The 23,647-nt window shown below is 55.6% G+C and overlaps 4 protein-coding genes across 4 annotated transcripts in view; 1 reads left to right on the forward strand and 3 right to left on the reverse strand.

Moving 5' to 3' along the window:
• Positions 1–114: 114 nt before the first annotated feature.
• PTSG_01047 (uncharacterized protein) lies at positions 115–5,666 on the reverse strand. Its single transcript, XM_004998465.1, has 14 exons — positions 5,346–5,666; positions 4,957–5,046; positions 4,282–4,395; positions 3,977–4,017; positions 3,696–3,759; positions 3,493–3,535; positions 3,287–3,317; positions 3,069–3,113; positions 2,777–2,848; positions 2,574–2,632; positions 2,291–2,349; positions 1,911–1,995; positions 1,484–1,728; positions 115–1,202 (listed from the first exon to the last, which is right to left on the reverse strand). The coding sequence occupies exons 1-14, from the start codon at positions 5,511–5,513 to the stop codon at positions 969–971; spliced, it is 1,350 nt and encodes a 449-aa protein (XP_004998522.1). The 5' UTR covers positions 5,514–5,666; the 3' UTR covers positions 115–968.
• Positions 5,667–5,673: 7 nt separating this feature from the next.
• PTSG_01048 (uncharacterized protein) lies at positions 5,674–9,870 on the reverse strand. The gene is made up of 12 exons (XM_004998466.1): positions 9,741–9,870; positions 9,316–9,435; positions 8,908–9,170; positions 8,488–8,626; positions 8,137–8,234; positions 7,684–7,924; positions 7,296–7,387; positions 7,037–7,104; positions 6,649–6,723; positions 6,309–6,411; positions 6,119–6,192; positions 5,674–5,785 (listed from the first exon to the last, which is right to left on the reverse strand). Exons 1-12 carry the CDS (start codon positions 9,847–9,849, stop codon positions 5,713–5,715), a joined length of 1,455 nt encoding a protein of 484 aa, XP_004998523.1. The 5' UTR covers positions 9,850–9,870; the 3' UTR covers positions 5,674–5,712.
• Positions 9,871–9,995: 125 nt separating this feature from the next.
• Positions 9,996–15,241, forward strand: PTSG_01049 (uncharacterized protein; the record flags this gene model as incomplete). Its single annotated transcript, XM_004998467.1, has 11 exons — positions 9,996–10,195; positions 10,448–10,554; positions 10,772–10,907; positions 11,168–11,384; positions 11,808–11,850; positions 12,115–12,275; positions 12,864–12,991; positions 13,211–13,342; positions 13,490–13,587; positions 13,857–14,002; positions 14,168–15,241. The coding sequence occupies 11 exons, from the start codon at positions 9,996–9,998 to the stop codon at positions 15,239–15,241; spliced, it is 2,442 nt and encodes an 813-aa protein (XP_004998524.1).
• Positions 15,242–15,599: 358 nt separating this feature from the next.
• Positions 15,600–23,647, reverse strand: part of PTSG_11678 (uncharacterized protein) — a gene marked incomplete at its 3' end in the record, with an annotated part of 13,596 nt that continues 5,548 nt past the window's right edge. The window contains exons 12-26 of the mRNA XM_004998468.1: positions 23,030–23,647; positions 21,123–22,814; positions 20,804–20,978; positions 20,531–20,618; positions 20,161–20,284; positions 19,599–19,976; positions 19,209–19,298; positions 18,643–19,044; positions 18,146–18,284; positions 17,809–17,909; positions 17,285–17,473; positions 16,838–17,043; positions 16,236–16,416; positions 15,922–16,059; positions 15,600–15,731 (exon numbers count right to left, since the gene is read on the reverse strand). The exon at positions 23,030–23,647 is cut by the window's right edge and continues 1,221 nt beyond it. Coding sequence (XP_004998525.1) covers positions 15,600–15,731; positions 15,922–16,059; positions 16,236–16,416; positions 16,838–17,043; positions 17,285–17,473; positions 17,809–17,909; positions 18,146–18,284; positions 18,643–19,044; positions 19,209–19,298; positions 19,599–19,976; positions 20,161–20,284; positions 20,531–20,618; positions 20,804–20,978; positions 21,123–22,814; positions 23,030–23,647 — 4,653 coding nt within the window. The remainder of the gene's footprint in view (positions 15,732–15,921; positions 16,060–16,235; positions 16,417–16,837; positions 17,044–17,284; positions 17,474–17,808; positions 17,910–18,145; positions 18,285–18,642; positions 19,045–19,208; positions 19,299–19,598; positions 19,977–20,160; positions 20,285–20,530; positions 20,619–20,803; positions 20,979–21,122; positions 22,815–23,029) is intronic.

Below are 23,647 nucleotides of genomic sequence, written 5' to 3' on the forward strand. Positions count from 1 at the left end.
CTTGTTTTTGAGTTGTTCGCGGCAGTGGTGGAGTCGTCGTGCTATGGTGCTGTGCTGAAGTGGAGTCGTAGTCCTTTTTGTGTCCGTTCTGCTTCTGAACTGCAGTGTTTGCCGTTCGCCTTTGCTCGTATTTATTCGTGTGAGTTGTCCCACCGGACAACACACAAACAGGCGAGCGAGCAACAAGAAGGAGTGTAATGTAATATGGAACCAAGCAGGGACAAGCGTTGAAAGCACCGTGAGCCTGAGCATGGCTCAAAAAGGCAAAAACAACCAAAAGCAATTGACATGACGCACCAAACAAACTAAACAAACGATTGCAAACAGCGACAGCAAGGGTGAGTTGAGAAGAAGGTGAAAGGAGAAGAAAACGAAGGTGCGTTGCAAGCACATAAACACACACACAGAGTCATAAATAAAGCAAAGAACAACACTCCATCAAACTACGACACGGGAAAAGCAGCACCGGCACCAGCAGCAACACATACGACACACGCATTGATCAACAGACGCCAAGAGAAAGAGAGAGAGGGGGGAGGAAAGAAAGTACACAACCACGCGAGGTGGGCAACACACAATCGCAAAGAGAAGCGACATCAGGGCATCGTCATGGTCAGCAACATACCTGTGGCCTGTTGGCCCCCAACTCTCCACCCCGTACACCAAATCAAGTGAAGCATGAGGGGGAAAAGCAAACAGTGAATGAACAGCAATGCCCAACAACATCATATTCATTCATACTCGTTCGCATACGAAAGCGGAGAAGGCTTTGTCAGCAAATTGATTCGGCTAGCGGAGGTGAGATAGGCGAAGGCAGAGAGTGATAGGGGACAATCGGCGGGGCGAGGGGGGTGGGACGATGCGGAGTGGTAGAGGAGAGACAGGTGAGTTGCACTGGAACACTGGAACCGGGAAGTCGGGGGGATGACGAGAGACACACTCGGGGCAGGCATTGATGCTCTCGTGCTTCAGCGTCCGTCGCGGCCGTCCACGCGAGCGCCTGGAGCAATGCCGTGGGCCACGCTGGCCGGGCGGGATGGGTGGGCCATCATGCGGCCAGCGGTGGCGGCCATGGCGCTTTGGGCGGTGACAGCACCGCCGTACATGGCGGAAGCGGCGGTGGCCGACACCTGGGCCTGGGCAGCGTGCTCCTGACCCTCACCCTGAGGCACGTGGTACACAAAGTTGGACCGCACCATGGCCTGGCACCAGTAAAAGAAAGACAGGGAAGCCAAGTGTGAGAATGTGTGAGCGGGCGTGTGTGTGTATGGGCGTGTTGTATGTGTGACAGTATCTGTGAGATAAAGGCTTGCTGGCGTGTACAGCGATCAACGCGCAAACTTACGACTAACACACCAGTGCACACAGCTCACAAACACCATCTCCCCCTCCCCCTCACACATACAATCTCCCCTCACACACACAACACACACGACACAACACAACACACAAATGTCTACGTGCACATTGTTTGTGAGCGAACCTGCTGCTGGGACGGGTAGACGAACATGGTCGGGTGATGCACGGGACTGGCGGCGATGTTACCGCTGATGCGATGCTGGGCCATCTGCTCCGTCAGGGCAGCCATGCCCATGTCGCTGCTCGGCGACGGCTGCACAGGGTAGCTGGCCACGGGGTACATCTGTGGGGTGTTCTGCACCGGCACCTGCGCTGTTGGGTAGGGGCTGCTCTCAAACCCATACTGCGACCACGGCTGAGATGCCATGTCTGATTGCATGTGAAATGACACATGAGCACCGGGCGGATGTGAGCTTGCTCGGGTATGTGCGGTGGGTGCAGGTGGGTACACATGCGTGTATATGCGCTTGAATGGTGTGTATGAGAGTGTGCAAAGCACTGGTCGACATCGCGGAACGAGTGGGAAGTGTGAGAAGACAGGCGAGACTCACAGACGGGGGTGTATGGCGAGTGCATGTTGCCCACGGCGCCGCCATGACCCTGGTACGACACGCCGTAGTCGTATGGCGACTGCATCTGCGCAAATCAGCAAACCCCAAGCCATCACAGGCACATGCATGTGAGTGTGCATGTATATGAGTGTGCATGTGTGTGAGTGAGCGTGTGTGCGCGTGTGTGTATATTAGTGTATGTGAGTGTACGGGTTCATTGCCTTGTCAGTCAGATTGGAGTCGTAAAGCCACTTTGAGTGCAGTCGCCAACAGAGAAGCCCGCCATCAAGCACATGCATCCGCACACACAAACACAACCACACGTGCGCACGCACACAGGCGCGCGCGCACACACACATAGCATGTTTGCGCTCGCTTACGTGGCTGTAGCTGCCGGGAGCGCTGGAAGGACCCATGGGGCCACCGCTGGACATGCCACCTGCAAGTACGCACATGTGGGAACACCAAGAAGAACAGTGACTCGTATGCTCTGCGGTGGATTGCATGTCAAACAATGCCACACGCCCACACACGCCCACACACGCCCACAAACATTCGTTCATACACACGTACACATATACACAGACATACACACACACGCACACACACACGCACACACACACGCACGCACACACACACGCACACACACACAGAATGACGCACGGAGGTCGAGAGGAGCGGGCACGCCACCACGGCGCGTATCAGTCTGGCGCATCTTTGACCTGCCAATACGCGCACACACGCAGGCACACGCACACTTGTCAATGTTCTGAAGTATTAACGACCAAGCAGTGGTCAGGTTACGTGACACACGCGGGCAGGAGAGGAGAACATGTGTATGCCTGTACGCACTCATTGCTACTCACCGTGTTGGGAATGCAATGCTCAGTGTGATCATCTTGCCAAAGACCTCACGTTTGTTGAACCGCTCAATGCACCTGTCGTTTCATGAGATGCGCGCACAGTGCACACCCGTTGCATCATGCAACAACGTGCAAAGCGTGTCGGTGAACAACTGCATGTGTGTGTGTCTGTGTGTACGTGCATGTGTATGTGTGTGTGTACGCGTGTCCGGTGATGCGTTGCAACACAACGTGTGCAAGCCAACAAGATGTGCTGCCAGACAGAGTGGGCAGAACAGGTACCAAAGGCGCTCACCGCTCGGCATCGCGAGCGCTGGCGAAGCGGAGGAAGCCAAATCCCCTGCACCCACACGAGACAGGAAAGGGTCTAAGTGAACACCAGAATAGATGTGGCACCGTGCAAAAGATACAGCAAAGAGGTGATGTGCACACAGATACAGACATAGACACACACATATGCACACACACAACACACACAGACACATACACACACGTACGTACGCACAGGCCTACCTGGAAGAGCTGCCGTTGCGATCGTAAATGACTGTGTGGCGTCAAACACGATGCAGTGATGCATGACGTGCGTGAGAACAAGTGATGCACTGCAATCAAGTCTCAGAGAAACGAGAGCCACGCCTATGCACGGCACATCATACACAATCAGGCGCTCGCCTGCAGAGCACACGCGTACGTATCAGCACAAAGCAAGTCTCACCCACCCTTGGCACCACGAAGGGAGGAAAAGTACTGGCGAAAGTGGCTCTGCATGTGGTGAAGCATCAGCAGACAGCCATGAGAGGGAAGGGGGTGTTGATGGGTCAGGCTGAGGGATATTGATGCATACACCAACGAACAAGAGGCGTGCTCATCCACACACGTGAATCATCACACGTGAATCATCGTTATCACTCGTGACCCGTACCATCAGCTGGTAGCTGTCAATGCTCGGAGGCAGGCGGCCAACGTAGATGGACGAGATGTGGGTCCTTTGGTGCAGTCAAGAACAGCAAGGGCGGTGAGGAATATGAGTTTGAAACACGCACACAAAGGCACATGGAGTGTGTGAGTGTGTGTGTGCCTGGGTGTGTGTGTATGTGTGTGCTTGGGTATTTGAGTGTGTGTATGTGTGTGTAAGAGCTTTGGAGATGATGCACATGGGCTTCATCTCCACAATGCCATCTATTCGCATCACGTTGCGCTCACGTCTGCTGCTGGCAAGCCCAGTTGAGGTAGAAGATCCGAGTCTGGCAACGGTCAAATACAGTGTGCGTGTGCGTGTGTGTGAGTACGTGTATGTGCGCGTGAGTGTGTGTGAGTACGTGTGTGTTTGCGTGGAGTGTGCGTGTGCGTATGTGTGAGTATGTGTGAGTATGTGTGTGTGTGTGTGTGTGTGTGGAGTTGGCTTCATCAATGGAGGTGTTGTTGAAGATTGAGTGGGCGAGTGCAGACAACGCATATGGGAATAGCGGCACGATGGGTCGCGTGCTGTGCTGTACATGATCGCTCACCGGCTGAGTTGACGGGATGGGCTGCCCGTTCATGTGGTTGAGGGCGTTGGTGGCCTCCTCCACAGTGGCGAAGCTGATGAAGCAGTAGCCGGCGGACGTCTCCCTGCCGCGCGTCTGGATCAATTTATGAAACACACACACGTGAGTGCAGAGGTAGAGTAGCGTGGGCGCAGGGGGAGACGCACGCACACACACACACACACACACACACACACACACACACACACACACACACACACACAACAACAACAACACACACACACACACACAACAACAACACAACACACGAGTGTATATATCTGAGAACGTGATCCCTGGCGCCAACAACAAGAGTGGTTAGCACGGTGACTGGATTGTTTTTCTCACTTCAGGATCGGTGAGCGTACCTCAGACGGGTCCACTTGTAACTTCCAAAACCTGCCTTTCCTGGTAGGGCGGGCCATCATCCCAAGGTCCAGAGCAGTGAACTGGAGCGGCTAGAAAGTGTTAACCAAAGACACACACACACACACAAAAGCAAACATCACACACACAAGCAAACATCACGCACGCACACACACACACACACACATACAGCAAACATCACACACACACACACACGCACACACAAACACACGTCAACTTGCGCGACACACTGACAGCGGTACAGCGCTGAGCGCAGACGTGTCAACTCACCACTTTCTGAATGACGCGGACCAGTGTGGGGGTGAAGCCATAGACCTGGAAGGCGTCCATAATCTCTGCTTCGCCCATGTCGCGCTCGAGCTGTTCAAGAAGCGAAATCAAAACAAACACCACAAGTCCATACCAAACAATACACAGGCACGAGCACACATGAGCAAGCGCAATGGCCAACGATAACCACACAGATCACACACACATGAATGCGCATGCTGTCCCAGGGATCACTTGGTCAGGCAGGCAAGCGTTCTCGTGGGCCTTGACACTGGTTTGCGGGCAGCAAAGCCAAGCGGCCAAGAAACACGCACAAACACAACACACAGCACAAACACAGCAGCACTCGCTGATGGTTTTGTTGACAAGGGAGGGAGGGAGGGACTCACGTCGCCCATCCAAAGGGTGGTGCGCGGGTTGCGCCCACGGCGCTCCTCCGAGTGCATCGAGCCACTGAGGTGGGCAGCAGTCTCGTGCGAGGCGGAGGAGGCGGGCGGCGCAGGTGGGGGTGGGGCCGGGCCATCGCCCACAACGGCGTGATCGTCGGGCTTGCTCATGCTTGCTTGCTTGCTTCTTTCTTGCTTACTTGCGTGCTTGCTGCGGGTGCTTTGTTGTGGAAAGCAGACAAGGTGCGATGTGAGTGTGGAGGTTTTTCCTTCTTTCAATTTTCCCACCAATTTTCAAGAGGAGAGGGGTGTAGTGCTGGGCCGTTACGAGCGCGAAATCGAAATTTTACTGTCACGCCAACAGAAGTCATCACAGCTCGTCGTGCTGGCGCCCCTCCTCGCCTTCTGACGTGGGAGCAGCACAGGCCGCAGGCGTCTCAACCCTTCGTCGACGTGGCGTGGCCACAAGGACGTGCAGGGCAATCGATTGATCGGTCGATGATCGTTGTTAATTGGGTTGTGTGGGTTGTGGTGTGCATGTGTGTGTGTGTGCGTGTGTGTGGCCAATGGGAAGGATGTGAGTGAGAGGAAAGCTTCATCTGCTGGCTCGAGTGCTGTGGCAAGTGGGAGAAGCTGCGCGTGCGGGCCAAGTAAAAACAAAACAAATAATCCAAGAGCGGGAAAAATTTGAAGGAGCACCACGTGAAATATTATCACAGGATGGTAATGACTGACACTCGAGGATGAGTGTTGCGCATGCCACAAGGACGACTTACCGCATCATATACTCGCAGCGGTTCGGCTCACCAACTTCAACCACCTTGGTCTCTGTTCCACAAACGAACATCACCTGTGTGCGCGCGTGTGTGGCGTGTTTGTGCAAATGAGCATGGGGCCGAGAGAAGTAAGCATGCATGTACGGGCGTGTTGCCAGGCAAGACTGTGTGCGGGCGCTATGCAACCCACCTGTGTAGATCGTTCTGGGCCGTTCCAGCACTTTTCGCCGTGGGCAAACGTCGCCTGCGAATAGTTGGGCTGCCCTGCTTCCGTCTCCCATCCTTGCCATGACCTTAAGCGTGCAACCAGGCCAAAGAGGAGAGAGGGCCGGGCGGGAGATGCGGTGAGGTTGAGGGTGTTCGAGGATGTTGAGCGCACACGCAGCCGCTATCACAGGTCAACACACAAACGCACGCGCGAAGACAGAGATGGGTACACAGCACACGAGACAGGTAGACATACAGATAGAAAGACGCACAGACAGACAAAATTCACAGGCAAACAAACAAGTGCGTCCGGGGGGGGTTACCCAAGGCTGGTGGAGCGGCCGCCGTTCTTCGGCTCCTGTGTCACGCGATCGAACATGCAGAGCTTGTACCGGTACCTGTTCAGAGGAGGCAGGACAGACACATGTCAGTGTGTGTGTGTGGGTGTGTGTGTGTGTGTGTGTGTGTGTGTGAAGGTTATGTTGGGTGGCAGCAACGAAAGCACACACGCGGGCGAAGTAAGAGAAAGGGAGCGTAGGAACGCAAGCAGGGAAATACAAAAGCACACACGCACACACGCACACACGCACGCACATGTACACACACACACACACACGCACGCACATGTACACACACACGCGCGCGCGCACACACACACACACACTCTCTCTCAATGTGCACAAGCAGGCTCATGCAGGACCATGCACTCACTCGCGATCCACAATGTCGAAGCACTCCTCAAGCAAAGGGAAGAACTCGCTGTGGTGCCCGACATCAAACTGCAAACCCAAAGAGGAGGTGGACATTGGCACGGCAATGAACTGGTGATTCTTGCGCGTGGAAACGCATGCCACACTCATCACATGCATGCATCCTTCACACAGACGCACAGATACCCACCCACCCACCCACACACACGCACACACACACGTTCGCACCATCCATCCCCCTCAACCGGCCTGCTACGTACGCCAAGGTGCTTCTCGATTGTCTCTAGCTCGCGCTGGAGGTCCAGGCGCTGGTTCTCCGCCGCCGTGAACGCCTGGCGCGCCTCCTCGGCAGCTAAACAACAGCGGCAGTTGCGAAAAGGAGTGGTGGGGGGGGATGTTGCGAATTAAGGGCAAGGGCACGTGCATGAGCTTGCTATGCATTTCTTGAGCAGTAGACATGCATGTTGTGGTAGATGCTCACACACGAAACGCGCACGTGCACGCGTTCGCACACAACACAACAAAATGCACACAACACACACAACAAAACGCACACAACACACACAACACAACGCACACAACACACACAACAAAACGCACAGGCACACACATACACGAACACAAGCAGGCAGGCGGCCTTGTGTGAACCTGAGATGAGGGCTTGGATGTCCTCGTCATATGGGGGCTTGTCTGCGTCCGTGTGCTCCTTCACTGCGCCCTCCCGCTCCGAAAAGCGAGACTTGATGTCGGGGTAGATGCTCTCCGTGAAGAACTCAAAGGTCACCTGCGCCTCTTCGTCGCTCAGCGCGCTGTCGTCGTCGTCGTCAAACACAGACATGAGCTCCTCCTCCGACACGGCACCGTCCTTGTCCTCATCAAACTCGGGGTGCTGCAGGTGTACATGTGTGCAAGAGAGAGAGAGAGAGAGAGAGAGAGAGAGAGAGAGAGAGTGTGTGTGTGTGTGTGTGTGTGTGTGTGTTTGTGTGTGTGTGTGTGTGTAAGTGAGAGAGAGGGTGTGTGTTTGTGCTTGTGTGTGAGAGTGTGTGTTGCGGAGTGTGTGAGATGTCATGAATCAGACACACACGGGAGCACACGTCGTACCTGCTTTGCTTCCTCGAGGGTGATAACGGCGTCCTTGTTGATGTCGAGGAGATCAAAGAGCCAGCGCTTGGCGCGGTTTGCCTGGGCAGCCACGGTCTCTGCAACGCGGAGGATGGTACATGGGAATGGGCGAGTCTCATCACGCACAGCAGTGACAAGCGTGGGCATGAAAGGGGACAGGAGGGTAGGCGGACAAAGTGTGGCACACGACAGAGATAGACAAACACACTCACACATACACACACGAGACAAGCACACACGCTACATTCACCCCTACAGCAAGCACACAGACACACAGACACACACAAACAGACAAACAGAGCACACCCAAACACACACACGCATGCAGACCTTTCCAGGTGGCATCAAACTTCTCCTTGGCCTCCCGCTCTGGGGTCTCCACGTCCATCTTCTTCTGCTCAAGGTCATCCACCTTGCGGGCAACCTCCTCCACCTCCTGCTCCAGCTGCGCCTTGCGCGCGGCTTTCTCCTGTGTGCAAAGAGCCACCATTCAACAACACGCGTCAGGCGTGTTTGCGAACACTTGATGCCACGGAGCATTCCGACAGAGCGGACGCCGTCGACATGCAACGTCGTCTGCACAACCTTCCTGTGGCACAAAAGATGCACTAGATCGTGGAACCGCAGGTACGCACAGACACAGGCGCGCGCACAACAGCATAGATACACAGACAGACAGACGCGCGCACACACACAGACGACACGTAAGCATACCCCCCCCCCATTCTACAAACACACACACACACACACCTGCTTGGCTTGTTGCCCTTGCTGGATGAGTGTCTGCTTCTGAGCAAAGCCTTCGCGTTGTACACGGCGCATGCGCTCTGCCTCCTCTCGGGCGGCACGGCCAGCCTCTTCACAGGTGTTCTCGCACAGGATCAGGCCGTTGTACTCATCTGTTCCATCGCAGCAGTCACAGACACCATCGTTCACGCGCGTCGACCGAAGCAAGAGCGGCGTGTGCAGCTTGTTGGCGCAGTAGAACTGGCCGTTGGAGCAGGCAGACGTCCCTGCCAGCGTGTGTGCGTGTGTGTGTAAGTGTGCGTATGTGTGTGTGTGAGTGAGTGAGTTGGGGAGGTGAGCATGTGGACGCGCACTCAAAGGGACACTAGACATGTGCGTGTGTGCGTGCTGGGGGGGGGGGAAGGAATGCACCTGGCTCGTCACTGCCGTCGGCGCAGTCGCAGAAGTCATCGTTGATGGCCGTGACAGGGATGCTGGCGCTTCCGTCAAAGCACGTGAATTTGTCCTTTGCATCTTCATAGCGGTGGAGGTCTAGCGTGGGGCGTGCACGCATGTGTGTTTGTGTGTGTTGTGTGTGAGAGATTACGTGTGAGGGTGTGAGTACGTGTGAGAGAGAGTGTGTGTGTCTGTGCGGGCGTGTAAATGGGAATAAACCAGGTACATGAGCGAGACACACACACACACATGCACACACACATGCACACGCACACATACACACATACACGCACACACGCACACACACACACACACACGCACACGCACACACACGCACACACGCACACGTACATACACGTACACATACACACACACATACACACGTACACACGCACGCAGACCTTGTGGCTTTGCTCCTCGGAAGGACGGGGCAGCGGTTGCACCGTGGCCAAAGACAGCCACAGCCACCAGCACCAACACCACAGCAGTGCACGTCAGCAGCTTCATCATCGTTGTTCGAGTTGCTGGCGGATGACGAAAAGTGTCTAATATCGTCCATAATCGTCATTACCAACCAACCAAAGCCCCACCACAACACAAACAGAACAACACCCCAACAACACAAACAACAACATCAACATCCAGCCAGCACCATCATGGGGACGCGAGAGAAGAGCGCACCAGCTGAAACGCCGACGTGGCAACAGGAAAACGGGGATGTTGAAGACAGCGAGGCAGACACCGCAGCTGCGATGCTGACCTCAAACTCGGAAGGTGGCGTGCTTGCAGGCATGATTCGCGACTTGTACGCGGAGATTGAAAGCGCCTGTCCTGAGGGCTGTTGGGAAACCATGAGGTCAGCAGCACATGCAGCTTGTGCACTTGCATGCGGCTGCCCACATGCAGTGTACTCACTTGCGTGGTGGGGTTGCTGAGCCTTGCCAGCTTGCTAGCGTGTTGGAAAGATAGAAAACTAGAAAGAACGTTTCTCTTTCTCTTCTCTTCTCTTCTCTTCCCTGCTTGTTGTTGCCTCTGCCTCCTCTCATCCACACCCCAACACACTATTCACACACTATTCATGCTGTTTGCGCTTTCCCGTGGTTGATAGGGAGTCGTGCCTTGCTTGCTTGCAGCAGTCGCTTGAGCTGGAGCTGGAGCTTGCAACGGAGCGCCGCAAGACGTGGGACTCGCGCAAGGAAGTGGACGCATTGGCTGGTACGTGCTTACTGCGTTGGCGTCCGTGTTGGCATTGAGATGTTGATGTTGGCGTTGGCCATCATCATCATCCCTTCTATTTCTCAGTGCTACAGTCATTCATCTGCAAATGCAGTTCTGTTTCCTCTGTTTAGGTTTAACATCGTCGTGCTGTTGCCAGCAGCTCTGCACGATGGTTTTAACGACTGCCTCATGCCTGTGTCTTGATTGGCTGCAGATCACTTGGAAGCCACGGTGAAGCGTGCACTGCTTCATAAACAACGGGTACAGTATTTGGAGGATCACACTTCGAGTCTGAAGAAGCGCATTGCAACGCTGCAGACTCAGCTTGATGCCGCGTCCCTTCAAAAACGGTACGCCGATTTGCTCATGTGTGTATGTGTGTGTGTGTGAATGAGTGTGTGTGTGTGTGGTTTGTAGCGTGTGTGGATGGATGTAGGGCATGTGCGTGCCCGAGTCACCGTGCATGTCACCTCGTTGGCTTGCTTCGCGGTCGTGTTTCTTGCAAGGCAGTTCACGTCTTTCCACCGTCATCCACATCCTTCGTTTCTCACCAGCACATTACGCTCATGCCCCCATCTCCCTCATCTTCCTGCTGCCAACCGTGCGACAGGAAAGCTACACAGCAACAACAGCAGCTGACGACGCAGTCGCGGTTGCGAAGAACAGACTTGAGTGGCGGGTTTGCTGGGACTGGCACTCGATCAACAGCCATGACGTCTGCATCCACCATGTCACGGTCACGCACCTCGGGCTCACCACGCTCGTCCAAGACCACAGATCCCATCCAAGCCCGCGTGGACGTCAAGGAGCTGGCCCGCTTACGAGAGGTCGTGCCGCCTTGTGCATGTGTGCGCATGCATGTGTGTGTCTGTGTGTGAATGTGTATGTGTGTGTATGTGCGTGCGTGCGTGTGTGTGTGCGTGCGTGCATGCGTGCGTGTGTGTATGTTTGTGAATGTACGTGCATGTATGTGATGGTGTGTGTATGTGTGTGTGTGTTTGTGAACGTATGTGATTGTGTGTGTGTGTGTATCTATGTCCAGATGCGCGGTTGACTGGTTGACTGGTAGTTGACTGGTTGACTGGTTGACTGGTGAGGGCTGGGCGCTTCCTCCCACTGCCGTGTGCTGTGAATACACCCTCCTCCTTGCTCTCCCCGTTCTCCTCCAGTCTTCGTGTTCCCTTGTTCGGACTCATCAATCCCCCCCCCCCTCTATGCACTGCACGAACGGCTACCCTCTCTTACAACAGATCAACGCCAAACTGGAGAAGCAGCTTACGCAACGGGACCAACGTGCGTGCCATGTGTGTGTGTGTGTGTGTTGGGTGAGGGGCGAGAGGATCTGTTGCCATTGCGTGCGAGAGGCTATTACCCTCGCCTTGCTGGCATTAGCTTTGTCTGTCTGTTTGTGTGCATTTCGGCTTGTTAGGCACGTGAGGGCTGGTGCCTTCAGACTACATCACGCTCATCGTTGCCGAGAGGTCATTATCCAGTCAGCACCCGCAATGCTGACGCCTTGCTTGCTGCCTTCGCTTGCTTGTGCTGGGCGTGTTACAGAGCTTGCCGTGGTGCAGGTGCAGATGGAGTCATTACGGGACCAGGTTGAGGAAAAGGCGCGATTGCGACAGCGTGTCAGGGAGTTGGAGAGTCAGCTTCAGGCCATGTCACACTCACAGCTAGCCATGCGAAGGCAGCAGAAGAGACAGCATCGGGAGCAGGTACTGCGTGGTCATGATCGTGTGCGGGAAAGCGCTGGGGAGGGAAGAGGGAAGCACAACTTGCACGCACGAGAGAAGCACAGGTTATCATGCGTGTTGCCTCTTTCAATTGCTTTGTATGTATGTCTGTATGCTTGTATGTGTTTCCCACATGGCTCACCAGTCACACACTCACACATGCAGTTGTGGAGGAAGCTGGAAAAGGCGCTGTCGCAGCCGAAGAAGCAAGCGGGATCCTCCCGCTCCCCTTCGCATGGTGCCGCTGGCGTGAATGGGGGAGCAGCCCGCAACAGCAATAGAGCCGGAAGGCGGCACCACTCACAACAACATCATCAGCGAGGCGGAGGAAGCGACCACTACAACAACCATAACAGCGCTCGTGCTTTCAACACATCCTTTCCCAGCATAGCTTACCCTGCCTCTTCGCCACCACCTCCACCAGCATGATCATGTTAATGAAGAAGAAAGAAGAAGTAGAAGACACGCAGCTGTGCATACTGAATGAGGCTGTTTGGGTTTGTGAGTGTAAGTGTGAGTGGCTTTCCTTGTCGTGCATGGCAAAGTAAATCGCGTTCTAATTTGATGTAGGACTTTCAAGGAGAACGAGAAAGGAACCAGCACGAACCAGAGATGAGCGCTTGTGAGCGGCTGCGGGTGTTGGTGGTGACGGCCGAGTTTGTTGATCCCATCTTCAGCGGGAATGGGGTGCTGAGTCGGTACGTCTTTCGAGGTGCTGGCGAGGAGGGTGAAGAGCTGGAAGGAGATGGGGTGGGGGGGGGGGAGTGTAGGTTTGGGGAGAGGACTACGACACACAAGCAGATTCCACACACAGCGATGTTGGCTCCCTCACACACACACACACACACACACACACACACACACACACACACACACACACACACACACACACACACACACACACACACAAACATTAGGTCGTTGTGCGAAGGGCTGCACTCCATTGGTCACAGTGTGTTCGTGCTGTGCGCCCGTCCAAAGGACGCTGACCCACCCACCACTTTTCCCTGTCATGGAGCAACACACGTGGTGACCATCCCCGTGACAACGTAAGCGTAAGCGTGCAGGCGTCTCCGTGCCTGTGTGATGTCGTGTAATGGAATGGTACGCAAGCACTCCAACGCACCAAACTCGTTTGTGTCACCAGCCTCTCCCTGCTGCTCATCACCTCTGACTTGCCGAACATGTGCCTGCAGGTGGCGGCGGTTGGACCGGTATGGCCACTGGGAAGAGATGGCGCATGGAGTCACACCGCATGTGATTGAACGCATCAAGGCCTTCAGCCCCACCACCTGTACGTTGTCTCAGCGACTCACCGCCCCTTGTCTGAGGTTGTTTCTCACCAAGCGACGCACTTTCTGCACAGCAAGCGAACACACATCCAACACACATCCAACACACATCCAACACACACACACACACATCCAACACACAAACAAGCATCCAACACACAAACAAGCATCCAACACACAAACAAACACACACACACACGCACACACACACACACACACACACACACACACACACACACACACACACACACACACACGCACACTGCGACAGGCCTGTTTGTGGATTGGACGACACTGGCAACCGTGCGGCAGCTGCCGTTTCACAATTGGACATTCTTGTGCTTTCGCACGTTCGCAGCAAGCACAGAACTCCACGAACACCCGGATGACGAGGCCTTTTACATCAAACATGAGCGGGTATGTTGGTACACTTCTTGTGTGTACGTGCATGCGTGTGTCTGTGTGTGCTGTGTTCACGTGCTTGCGCACATGGACATGTGTCTGTGGTTGAAAACAGACGATGCCTCTCCTTGTTGTTGCCAGCACAACCGCATGTGTCACATGTGCGCCCTCTTATCACAGGCGAGTCTTGAGCTGGCACCAAAGACCATATGCCTGTCCTGCGCAGACAAACTCGCTTTGCAGCGGCTGCGTCACACAAGAACCTCGTCAGCGACACAGGAGCCATCAGTGTCCCAGCACCCAGGCCGCCACATCCACGTGCTGTACCCACCGCTTCGCCACGAGTTTGCACACTTGCCTGAGCCAGCTACGACTGTCACAAGCAGCATTGTAGACAGCCGGTGTACGGATCAAATGGCGACAACAACACCAGCGAGCACCAGCACCAGCACCAGCACAAGTGCACCTGCCACCAGCACCATCAAAACTACCACCACCAACAACGGGGAGTCCCGGCAACCTCAGTCGGCACCACACGTGCGCCGGCTGCTGTGTTGCGTGCGGCTGTCCCCAGAGAAGGGGGCAATGCGGTTTGCTGAGATGGTGGCACATTTGCGCGAGGACCTGCGCCGGCACAACATCGTTCCCACGCTCTGTGGTGCCGTCGCTGATGCCGATTACGCAACCGCCGTGCGACAGGCGCTTCGGTCCACCAGTCCAAACTGCCAAGTCATCAACAGGTTCCTGGACGCCCGTGCACTCCAACAACTCTTCCGCGAGACTGTGATCAACGTGCACCCGTCCCTGCATGACGCCTTTGGCATGACAATCGTGGAGGCGGCGGCTTGCGGTGCAGTGTCGCTCGTGTCGGATGATGGCACCGTTGGCGCTGTGGATCTGTTTCGTACCACCGCCGCAGCCCTCACCAGCCAACGCCACACACACCACGCCGAGGCATCCGCAACCACAACAACAAACAGACCTGACACAGACACGGCCCTGGTGGGCGTTGTCGAGACATCAACGCTTGCATGTGCACCCTCTTCCTCGATGCCGTCGATACCTGGTTCGCTCCCGCTGCTGTTATGCGACGTCACCAACCCACAAGCGTGCGCTGCCCGCATCCGTGCATTTCTCGCGCTGCCCGATGCAGAGAAGCACGAACGACAGCGGCAGTGCCATGCCATTGCCAACTCATGGACGCGCACTCAATACGCACGTGCGCTGGCAAACATCGCTGCGAGTGCTGCATGACCGTGATGGTGATGTTGGTGGTGAAGGTGGTGTTGATGGTGCGGGTGCTGCGGTCACATGTCGCTTTACTCTAACATCATGCAAACGAAATAATAAAAGCGCAAGACAGCTGCAGCAGACAACGTGCACTATTGGTTGCAGACACAGCATAGATATAACACAAGCTGACGTACAGGCAAGGGGATGTGTAGAAACACAAAAAGGACACACACACACACACACAAACACACACATACACATACACACATACGTGCACACACATACACATACACACATACGTGCACACACATACACATGCACACATACGTGCACACACATACACATGCACACATACGTGCATACACACAAATACACACGATCATTCATCCAGCGCCTCACACGCCGCCTGGTAGTACTGCTTTGATACGAAATAGCACTGGCTCCGTCGCAGCTGGCACTTCTTGCCGTCCCAAAACCGGACCGTAATCGCATGCAGCGTGCTCGCCAACACCTATCACACACACACACACACACGCGCGCACATGAGTAAGATGCATGCAGGAAGGCAATGGTGTGGTGGGCGTTCGTGCACACAAGAGCACGCCACACCCAGCATGCAAACGAGCAGCCATGCCTCTCCCGCTCTTTGTGCTTTCTTCGCATGCCTTCGACAACGTGGTCGTACATGCGCGCGTGTGTACCTTTGCTGGGCCGAAGATGCTGTGTTCGTAAGGGTCGCCAGGCTCGCCGTGGTAGTGGAGAGCAATGGCGTGGTCCCCTGCTCGAAGCACGTGCTCCCCTTCGCCATCGCGCGAGTGCGCAAGCATATGGCGCGGCTCCTATTGTCGATGTCGTTGTGGAAAGCAAAATCGAACGTGAGTACGAATTTCGAACACACACACACACACACACACACAAACAAAAATAAACAGACGCGAACACAAACAGTCCCGACAAACAGAACGCCAGTGTCAATGGCAGCCACCAGCAGCAACAACAAGCGAGAGAGCAGCACCTGCGCGCGGACAACATGACCGTCGTCGAGCGAGATCTTGAACCAGCGGCCGCTGCGTGAGAGACGACTGAGCACGGTTCCTTCGTAGTACAAATTGTCTTCGTCATAGCGGCACACCACACGCATGCCCACCCACGCATTGTCACGCTCATTGCAGAACGCGCACAAGCTCTCGTACAACCTGCACCCGCATCACGCACACCAACCAACAACAGGAGGTATGAGACAACACAACAAGGGAACAGGGTGCAAAGTGGGGCACTTACAAACATAGATGGCCACACACACACACACACACACACACACAGAGAGAGAGAGAGAGAGAGAGAGAGAGAGAGAGAGAGAGAGAGAGAGAGAGAGAGAGAGAGAGAGAGAGAGAGAGAGAGAGAGAGAGAGAGAGAGAGAGAGAGAGAGAGAGAGAGAGAGAGAGAGAGAGAGAGAGAGAGAGAGAGAGAGAGAGAGAGAGAGAGAGAGAGAGAGAGAGAGAGAGAGAGAGAGAGAGAGAGACCCACACAGACACAGACACACCCACACAGACACAGACACATACACACACAGACACACAGACACACAGACACACACGCACGCACACAAACACGCACCCCTGATCTGGCAGCGTGTAAGCGGTGACGTCGCAGAGGGGAATGCCGGTATTGTCATAGAAGACGACAGCAAGATCGCCATCCTTGTCCACCTGCACTTCACCGGGGCAGAAACTCTCGTCAAAGAGCGGGTGCTCTGCCAGCACCTTCGCCCCGGCAGCACGCGGCCGCTCGCAGTCGTCCAGTGAAATCAACGTGTTGTCCGCCTGGTTCATAATCGTGGTGTGAGGTGTGTGTGTGGTGTGTGGTGCATGTGTGGGAACGAATTAGTGGAGAAAAAGGCGCATGGGATGTACAAGGGAAGTTCAGAGCAGCGTATCGTCCACATCACGTTGTTACGTGCACGATGTTCACGCAACATCACACACACACACACACACTCACACACAGACACAGACACAGACACACAAACACACAGACACACATGCGCGCACACACAATACGCACCACGCTTTCGACGAGCATGTGATCGTCCTCCACGCAGTAGACGCCGCCGCCAAGATAGTCGCGAAGAAGCGTGATGTAGAACCAGCCATCCTCATGCCAGCGTGCAAGCACAGCCTGGCCAACAAGGTCGAGCGCGCGCGTGCACGCCTGTGCATCCCGATCGTGATCCGAGACGACGACGGTTCGCTGCTGGTCGCCAGCACGAAGCGGTGGGCCCTGTCGTGAATAAAAGGCGCACACAGTAGCGTTGTTGTTGTTGTTGTTGTTGTTGTTGTTGTTGTTGTTGTTGTTGTTGTTGTTGTTGTTGTTGTTGTTGTTGTTGTTGTTGTTGTTGTTGTTGTTGGTGGTGGTGGTGGTGATGGTGAATGGAAGGCGCGACGGTTTGGAAACAGACAAACAAAGGGTGCAATGACAGCGTGCATGTTTCAGATGCAGTCAAACACCTACAGTCACACACAGCCATATCCACGCACACACAGATACAAACAGACAATGTGTGGGTGCAACGGCGCAGCGCGGCAGACCTTTGGGTCGAAGAAGAAGGCAATCTCCCGCTCAGCATGCAAGACGGACTGGCTTCCGTGCAGCAGTGGCGCGTTCACAGAGTTGCCATTCACGTCCGCACCTGTTGCAAAGGAAGAGGAAGCAGCGGTGAGGTCGAGGGTGAGGAGGGTGGGCGGGGAATACGAAAGAGTAGACGTGGGAAGGGCACCCACACAGATACAGACGAAGAGATGCGACACACACACAGACACACACAGACACACAGACACACACACACACACACGCACACACACACAGAGACAGACAGACAGACAGACAGACACACACACACACACACACACACAGAGGGACACGCACCAATCATGCGACGCCATGATGCAATAACGCCCGGGCCTGAGAGGACTGCCACGTGACAGGGGCCTTCGGATAATGCTTCCACCAATGCGTCATACACGCCGTGCTGACTACGGTATTCCCAAAAGAATTCGCGTGCGTCCTGTTGACCAAAGCGTTGCATTGGATCATATGAGCTTTCACTCCAACAGCATACCAGCACACACACAAACAGGCACACAGACAGACAGACAGACAGACACAGACACGCAGACAGACAGACACACACACACACACACCTCGCGTGTGAGTTTGCAATCTCTGGAAATGACGACACGGTTTCCAGCTTCAATTGCCTGTAGCAATCACGACACACATAGCACGCACACGCGCATGCACAAGGGCACATGTGCTATTGTGAGCCGGAGAAAAACCGGGGTTGCGCTCCTCCTTACACTTGGTAAGTCAGTCTCCCCTCCCACCACCGCCACCACCACCACCATCACCATCGAATCACAGACCTGGTTGATGGCCATATCAGCGCCCCCAGCGGCAAACGTGCGCGGAAACACAATGGCAAGTGTGCGTTCAATTGCCATCTCAACAGCAACACCAAACGTCAGGCTCTGGTTCGTGTCGCCAGGCGACGGCGTGTATGCGAGCGCAGCATTCCCTGTGTGCGGGATGGACAGGAGGTTGGTGGGCGTGGACATGGTCACAGACGGCGAGGGCGTTGCGAGCGAACTGTCGCTTCTGTTCGTGGATGCTGGACCAGGCGTTGCTGGTTCCGTCACAAAGATGTTTGCAGGCACTGCCGACAGGACGCCCTGATGCTGGTGTTGCTGCTGCTGCGGCGTCAGGGCTGGCGATGGCTGCTCCCCATACAGGGACGCGCCCAAGTCGTGCACGTCCCAATCAAGCGTCTGCATTTGCACGTGGACACATGTGTTAGTGAAGTGGAGATGTGAATCTGTGTAAGGTTCTGTTGTTTCGTTTGGGTGAGGAATTCCGGAAGAGTGCATCGGTGCACACAAGAGCACGGCGAGCATCCCATCACACCACGTCACACCACGTCACATGACATCACCTGTTGAAGGCCTGGCGAGTGGCCCAAGAAGCTCGCTGTCATGGCGCCAGGGCTGCTGGCGGTATCGAGGCGATGATGATGCAATGGGGTCTGGTGGTAGTTGGTGAAAGAAAAAGATTCACGCAATCATGAGGTTGGTATTCAGCAAGGCGCCGATGCAATGGAAAGATGAATATGGACACACACACATACACACACACACACACACACACACACACACACAAACAAACAAACAAACAAACAAACAAACAAACACACAAAACAAGCAAACACACAAAACAAGCAAACAAACAAACAAACACATACACAGACTGACACAAACAAACAAGACACACAAAGTGTCAGCAGTGTCCTCTTTCACATGTCACATGTACAATGAAGGCAAGTCACCTGGGGCACGGTGCCAGGAGGTGTACCGGGCCCAACGTCAGACTGCAGGGTCTGTGTGCTGGCGGTCTTGCCGACGGAGCCACGTGCCTGGTGACTGCGACCGGGGCGCGTGCTGCGTTCATCAACATCGCCACCCAAGCCATCGTCACCACCACCATCGTCATCATCGTCGTCATCATCATCACGACCATCGTCATCTGACGACAAGCTCTCACTTGCGTTTGCTTCGGCCCACGACTCCTCCCGCCATGCCGGCTGCTCTCGGTCGACGGCGCACACATCTTCACCATCGCGACCACGACCAGCACGCGTCCCTGCACGCGTTGTCTTCTGACGGCGGCCTGTCTTCGCAGCACTGCTCTCCAACAGCTCAATAGTCTGAAACACATGCGTTGTGCGTGGGTGCGAGTGAGTGTGCGCGCGAGTGTCTTGTGTGTGTGTGTGTGTGAGTGTGTGAGGGTGAACACAATTTCGTTGAGACAACGGCACAGCATCGTGGGCGCTACAGGTGCTCATATGCATCTGCAAGCGCAGTCATGCGCCCAGGCACCTGTGCTCACACCTGCAGCTGTGATCTGAGCTTGTGGATGTGTTGGTCGAGTGTTGACTGGTGCTGGGCGAGGAGACGGTCGTGCTGTCGTCGCGAAATCTTCACGATTTCATCGCGAGCGCGATGCACTTGGACACTGTTGATCGTGTTTGACGAGGCGGAGGAGGGGGGGTGTCATGACGTGAGGGGTTGCGTGTTCGTGATAGTGAGACTGACAGCAGAGCCAGCAGCCACAGACAGACAGACAGGCAGGCAGACAGGCAGGCAGACAACCAAACAAGCAGACAGACAGAGAGACAGACAGACAGACAGACACACACACACACACACAGACAGAGACAGAGACACAGACACAGATACACAGACACCCGTACACCCGTACCCGTTGATGGCGATGACGGTAAAGGCAGCACCATCCGGTGAAGTTGTGGTGTCGGAAACTGTTCCAGGCAGCCACGCAGACTCGTTGCCTTTCACGCACCCACACACAAGCACGTGGTTGTCTGTACCCCGCGACACACGTCCATACACGGCGGCATGTTGGGTAAGTGCGAAGGTGGGCGCAATGAGAAACGGTAGGCAAACGACAAGCCACAAACACAACAAAGGCTGTTCATTCAGCGTGCACGTGAAGGATGTCATGTCGCGTGCTCACCTCTGCGGACAGCCACCGGACAATTTGTCCACCGCAAATACACGTCGTGCACAGGGACAATCGTTGGGGACGCGTCCAGCCCGTCCAGCTCCTCCTGCTCCTCATCGTCAAAGTGTAGTGCAATGTCGCCAGCTGTAGTGGTACCGGCAGTTTTGGCCGCAAACAGCCGTCCGCTCTGAAGGTGAAAAGAGACACACACGCACAGCGGTGGACGAGTGCACGTCAGCGAGGGCACCAGGCGGGCACGTACAGACACACAGGCAGACACACAGGCAAGACACACACACACACACACACATACACACACTTGCCTACACACCTGCGCGTCCACGGCGAGGACGTGCGTGCCAGGTCGCGATAGCTGTTGGGCGCGACGCTGGCGGTGATGGGTGCTGATGGGTCTCATAACACCACCACCGCCATCATCACCATCATCATCATCATCATCATCATCATGATCATCATGATCAGTGACTGCACCACGATTGTAGCCAAGGTCGCCATCATCGTACATGTCATCGTCTTCACCAATGTGCTGAAACACGTCACCGTCCTCGTCCCAGCTTTCGCTCGAGTGCAGTGCTGTCGCCAAGTCGTCGCGCAGGCTCCACCCGCGCGTGCGACGTCCCTCCTCTTCACCATCACCGTCATCACCACGAGCACGATCGCCACCACGGCGAAGATCATGATCACGATTACCAGCACCACTGCAATGGCGCCCCGAGCCTGCGCGACCACTTCGCTTCATGCGCTGCACATCTCCTGCCCGCAGATACCGCGGTATGCGCACGTGGCGGTGCGCAGACGCATTCACGGGTGGCGTCGACGTGGACTTGGGTGTGACCGCTGTGGTGGTGCGCGGGCGGCGCGCCTTGTTGTTACTGCTATTGCTGTTGTTGTTGAACTTGGTGCTCCTCTTGGTGTTAGTTGTGCTCTTCTGTGTGTTGGTGGAATTCTTCTTGGCAGTGTTCTTGCTGATGCTGTCGCCCTTGCGTCGTGTTGGTGTCGCCTGCACGGCATGACCATTGCGCACACCACCATCATCAACATCATCCAGCACAGCGCCACTGCTGCCAGCACCACGGGCGCCGCTGCGGCCACCCGCACGTGTGTGTGCACGTCGCGTTACGCGTGTTCGTGACGCCTGCTCCTTCCGCTGCAGAAATCCGGCTGATCTCGGGCGTGCACGTGCACTCGCGCCCCGCGCCCCACCAGCAGCGCGGTGGCGGCGGTGGCGGTCGGACGGACCTCCACGACCACCACCATCGCCAACGGCATCGAGATTATCATCGTGATCATGAGAATGGATGTCCTCTCCGTTCGCTGTTGTGTCGCGTGCGCTGCGCCTGATGCTGGGGTCCACCGTCACGCCAGCATTCTCCAGCATGTCGAACAGGCTGCTGCGCATCGGCAGCGTCTGCGCCTCTGCTCTGCTCGCATCCTTCTTGTTCGCCGCCATGTCCTTGAGGAGGGCGTATGTGCGGCGGCGGTTGTCGTGGACGCGATCAAGCTCTTGCCGCAGCAGCAGCATCCCGCGCACTGTCCTGCTCTCATCGCTATCCCCATCCTCATCGGCGGTGCTCTTGTTGTTGGCCGGTGTTGAGGAGAACGAAGACAGTTGGAGCGCGGGCACACTGCTCTTGCGCTTGTCATCAACAGCAGTGCCGCTGCCGTTGCTGCCATCACCCATCGCAGCATTGGCATGCGCACCATCACCGCCACCGTTCTTGCTGCCGTCACCATGCTCGTCGCTGCTCTGCATCGCCTGTGACCACTCGTCAAGCAGAGTACTCGCCACCTCCATGCGCGCTGCCGGCGCAACACGCGCCATCCTCAGCCGCTGTGTTGTTGTCATGCGCGTGCGTGCGTGCGCAAGGAACCGCTTGCAGTACACCTGCTCGACAGCATCAAGCCTGTCCAGATACAAGTTGAGGTTGGCGGCGGCAGGATTGACGAACAGCACCTCCCCGTCTGCCTCCACTTTGTAGAAGTTGAACACGTCGCTCAGCGCCTGCAGCGTGATAGGAATGTGTGTGTGTGTGTGCATGTGCGAGTGAGTGGAGGGAGTGTGCATACGGGAATTGCGTGGTAATGTTGATGTGTGTTGTGCACACAGCATGTGCAAATTGCCGAACGAACAAGTGTACTTCCACCTCTGTCTCGCTCTCTCCCTCCCTCTCCACACACACCCTTCCAACCTTCCTCTCCGCCCCCACCTCTGCCCACCTTTGCGTGGACGGTGCGCCCAATGCTGTGGACGTATTCGCTGCAATGCTTCACCACGGTCGGCTGCAGCACCTGTAGCAGCGTCAGCTTCAGGCTCTCCAGTGAATATGATTCAAGCCACAAGCGCGTTGGTTGCGACAAATCCGTCTTTTTTGGCAGCCGCATGTCTCTCATGTACTGGTACGGGTCCTGCTTACTTTTCGCGGGGGAGGGCGTCTGCTTGCCCTTGTGACGATTGCTGGTGCTGCCGTTGTTGGCGCCGCTGTTGTTACTGCTGCTTCTCATTGGTGTCGATCGTGGTGCTCGTGTGCTGCGCGCTGTCTTCCTCGTGCCCTTTCCGTGTGCCTGGTGCCGCGATTGCGACGGAGTGTGCTTCGATGATAACGATGACGAGGATGGAGCTGTCTTGGCTGTTGCGTTCTCTCGCGCTGACCCGCCCTGAGAAGGATTGCGCTTGCGTTCGTCCCTGGTGTTTGACGCACGGCGGCTTGTTGTCGCATCACCACGACTGCCATCTTGATGATGGTGGCGATGAGAGCTGTCGCCACCAGCAGAGGAGCGGTGCTTGCCGCCCTTCTTGTCGTTGGTGTTGGTGACGTGGTCGCTTTCACCCGCACT

This window comes from Salpingoeca rosetta (assembly GCF_000188695.1).
Source record: "Salpingoeca rosetta unplaced genomic scaffold supercont1.2, whole genome shotgun sequence".
Taxonomy (NCBI): domain Eukaryota; class Choanoflagellata; order Craspedida; family Salpingoecidae; genus Salpingoeca; species Salpingoeca rosetta.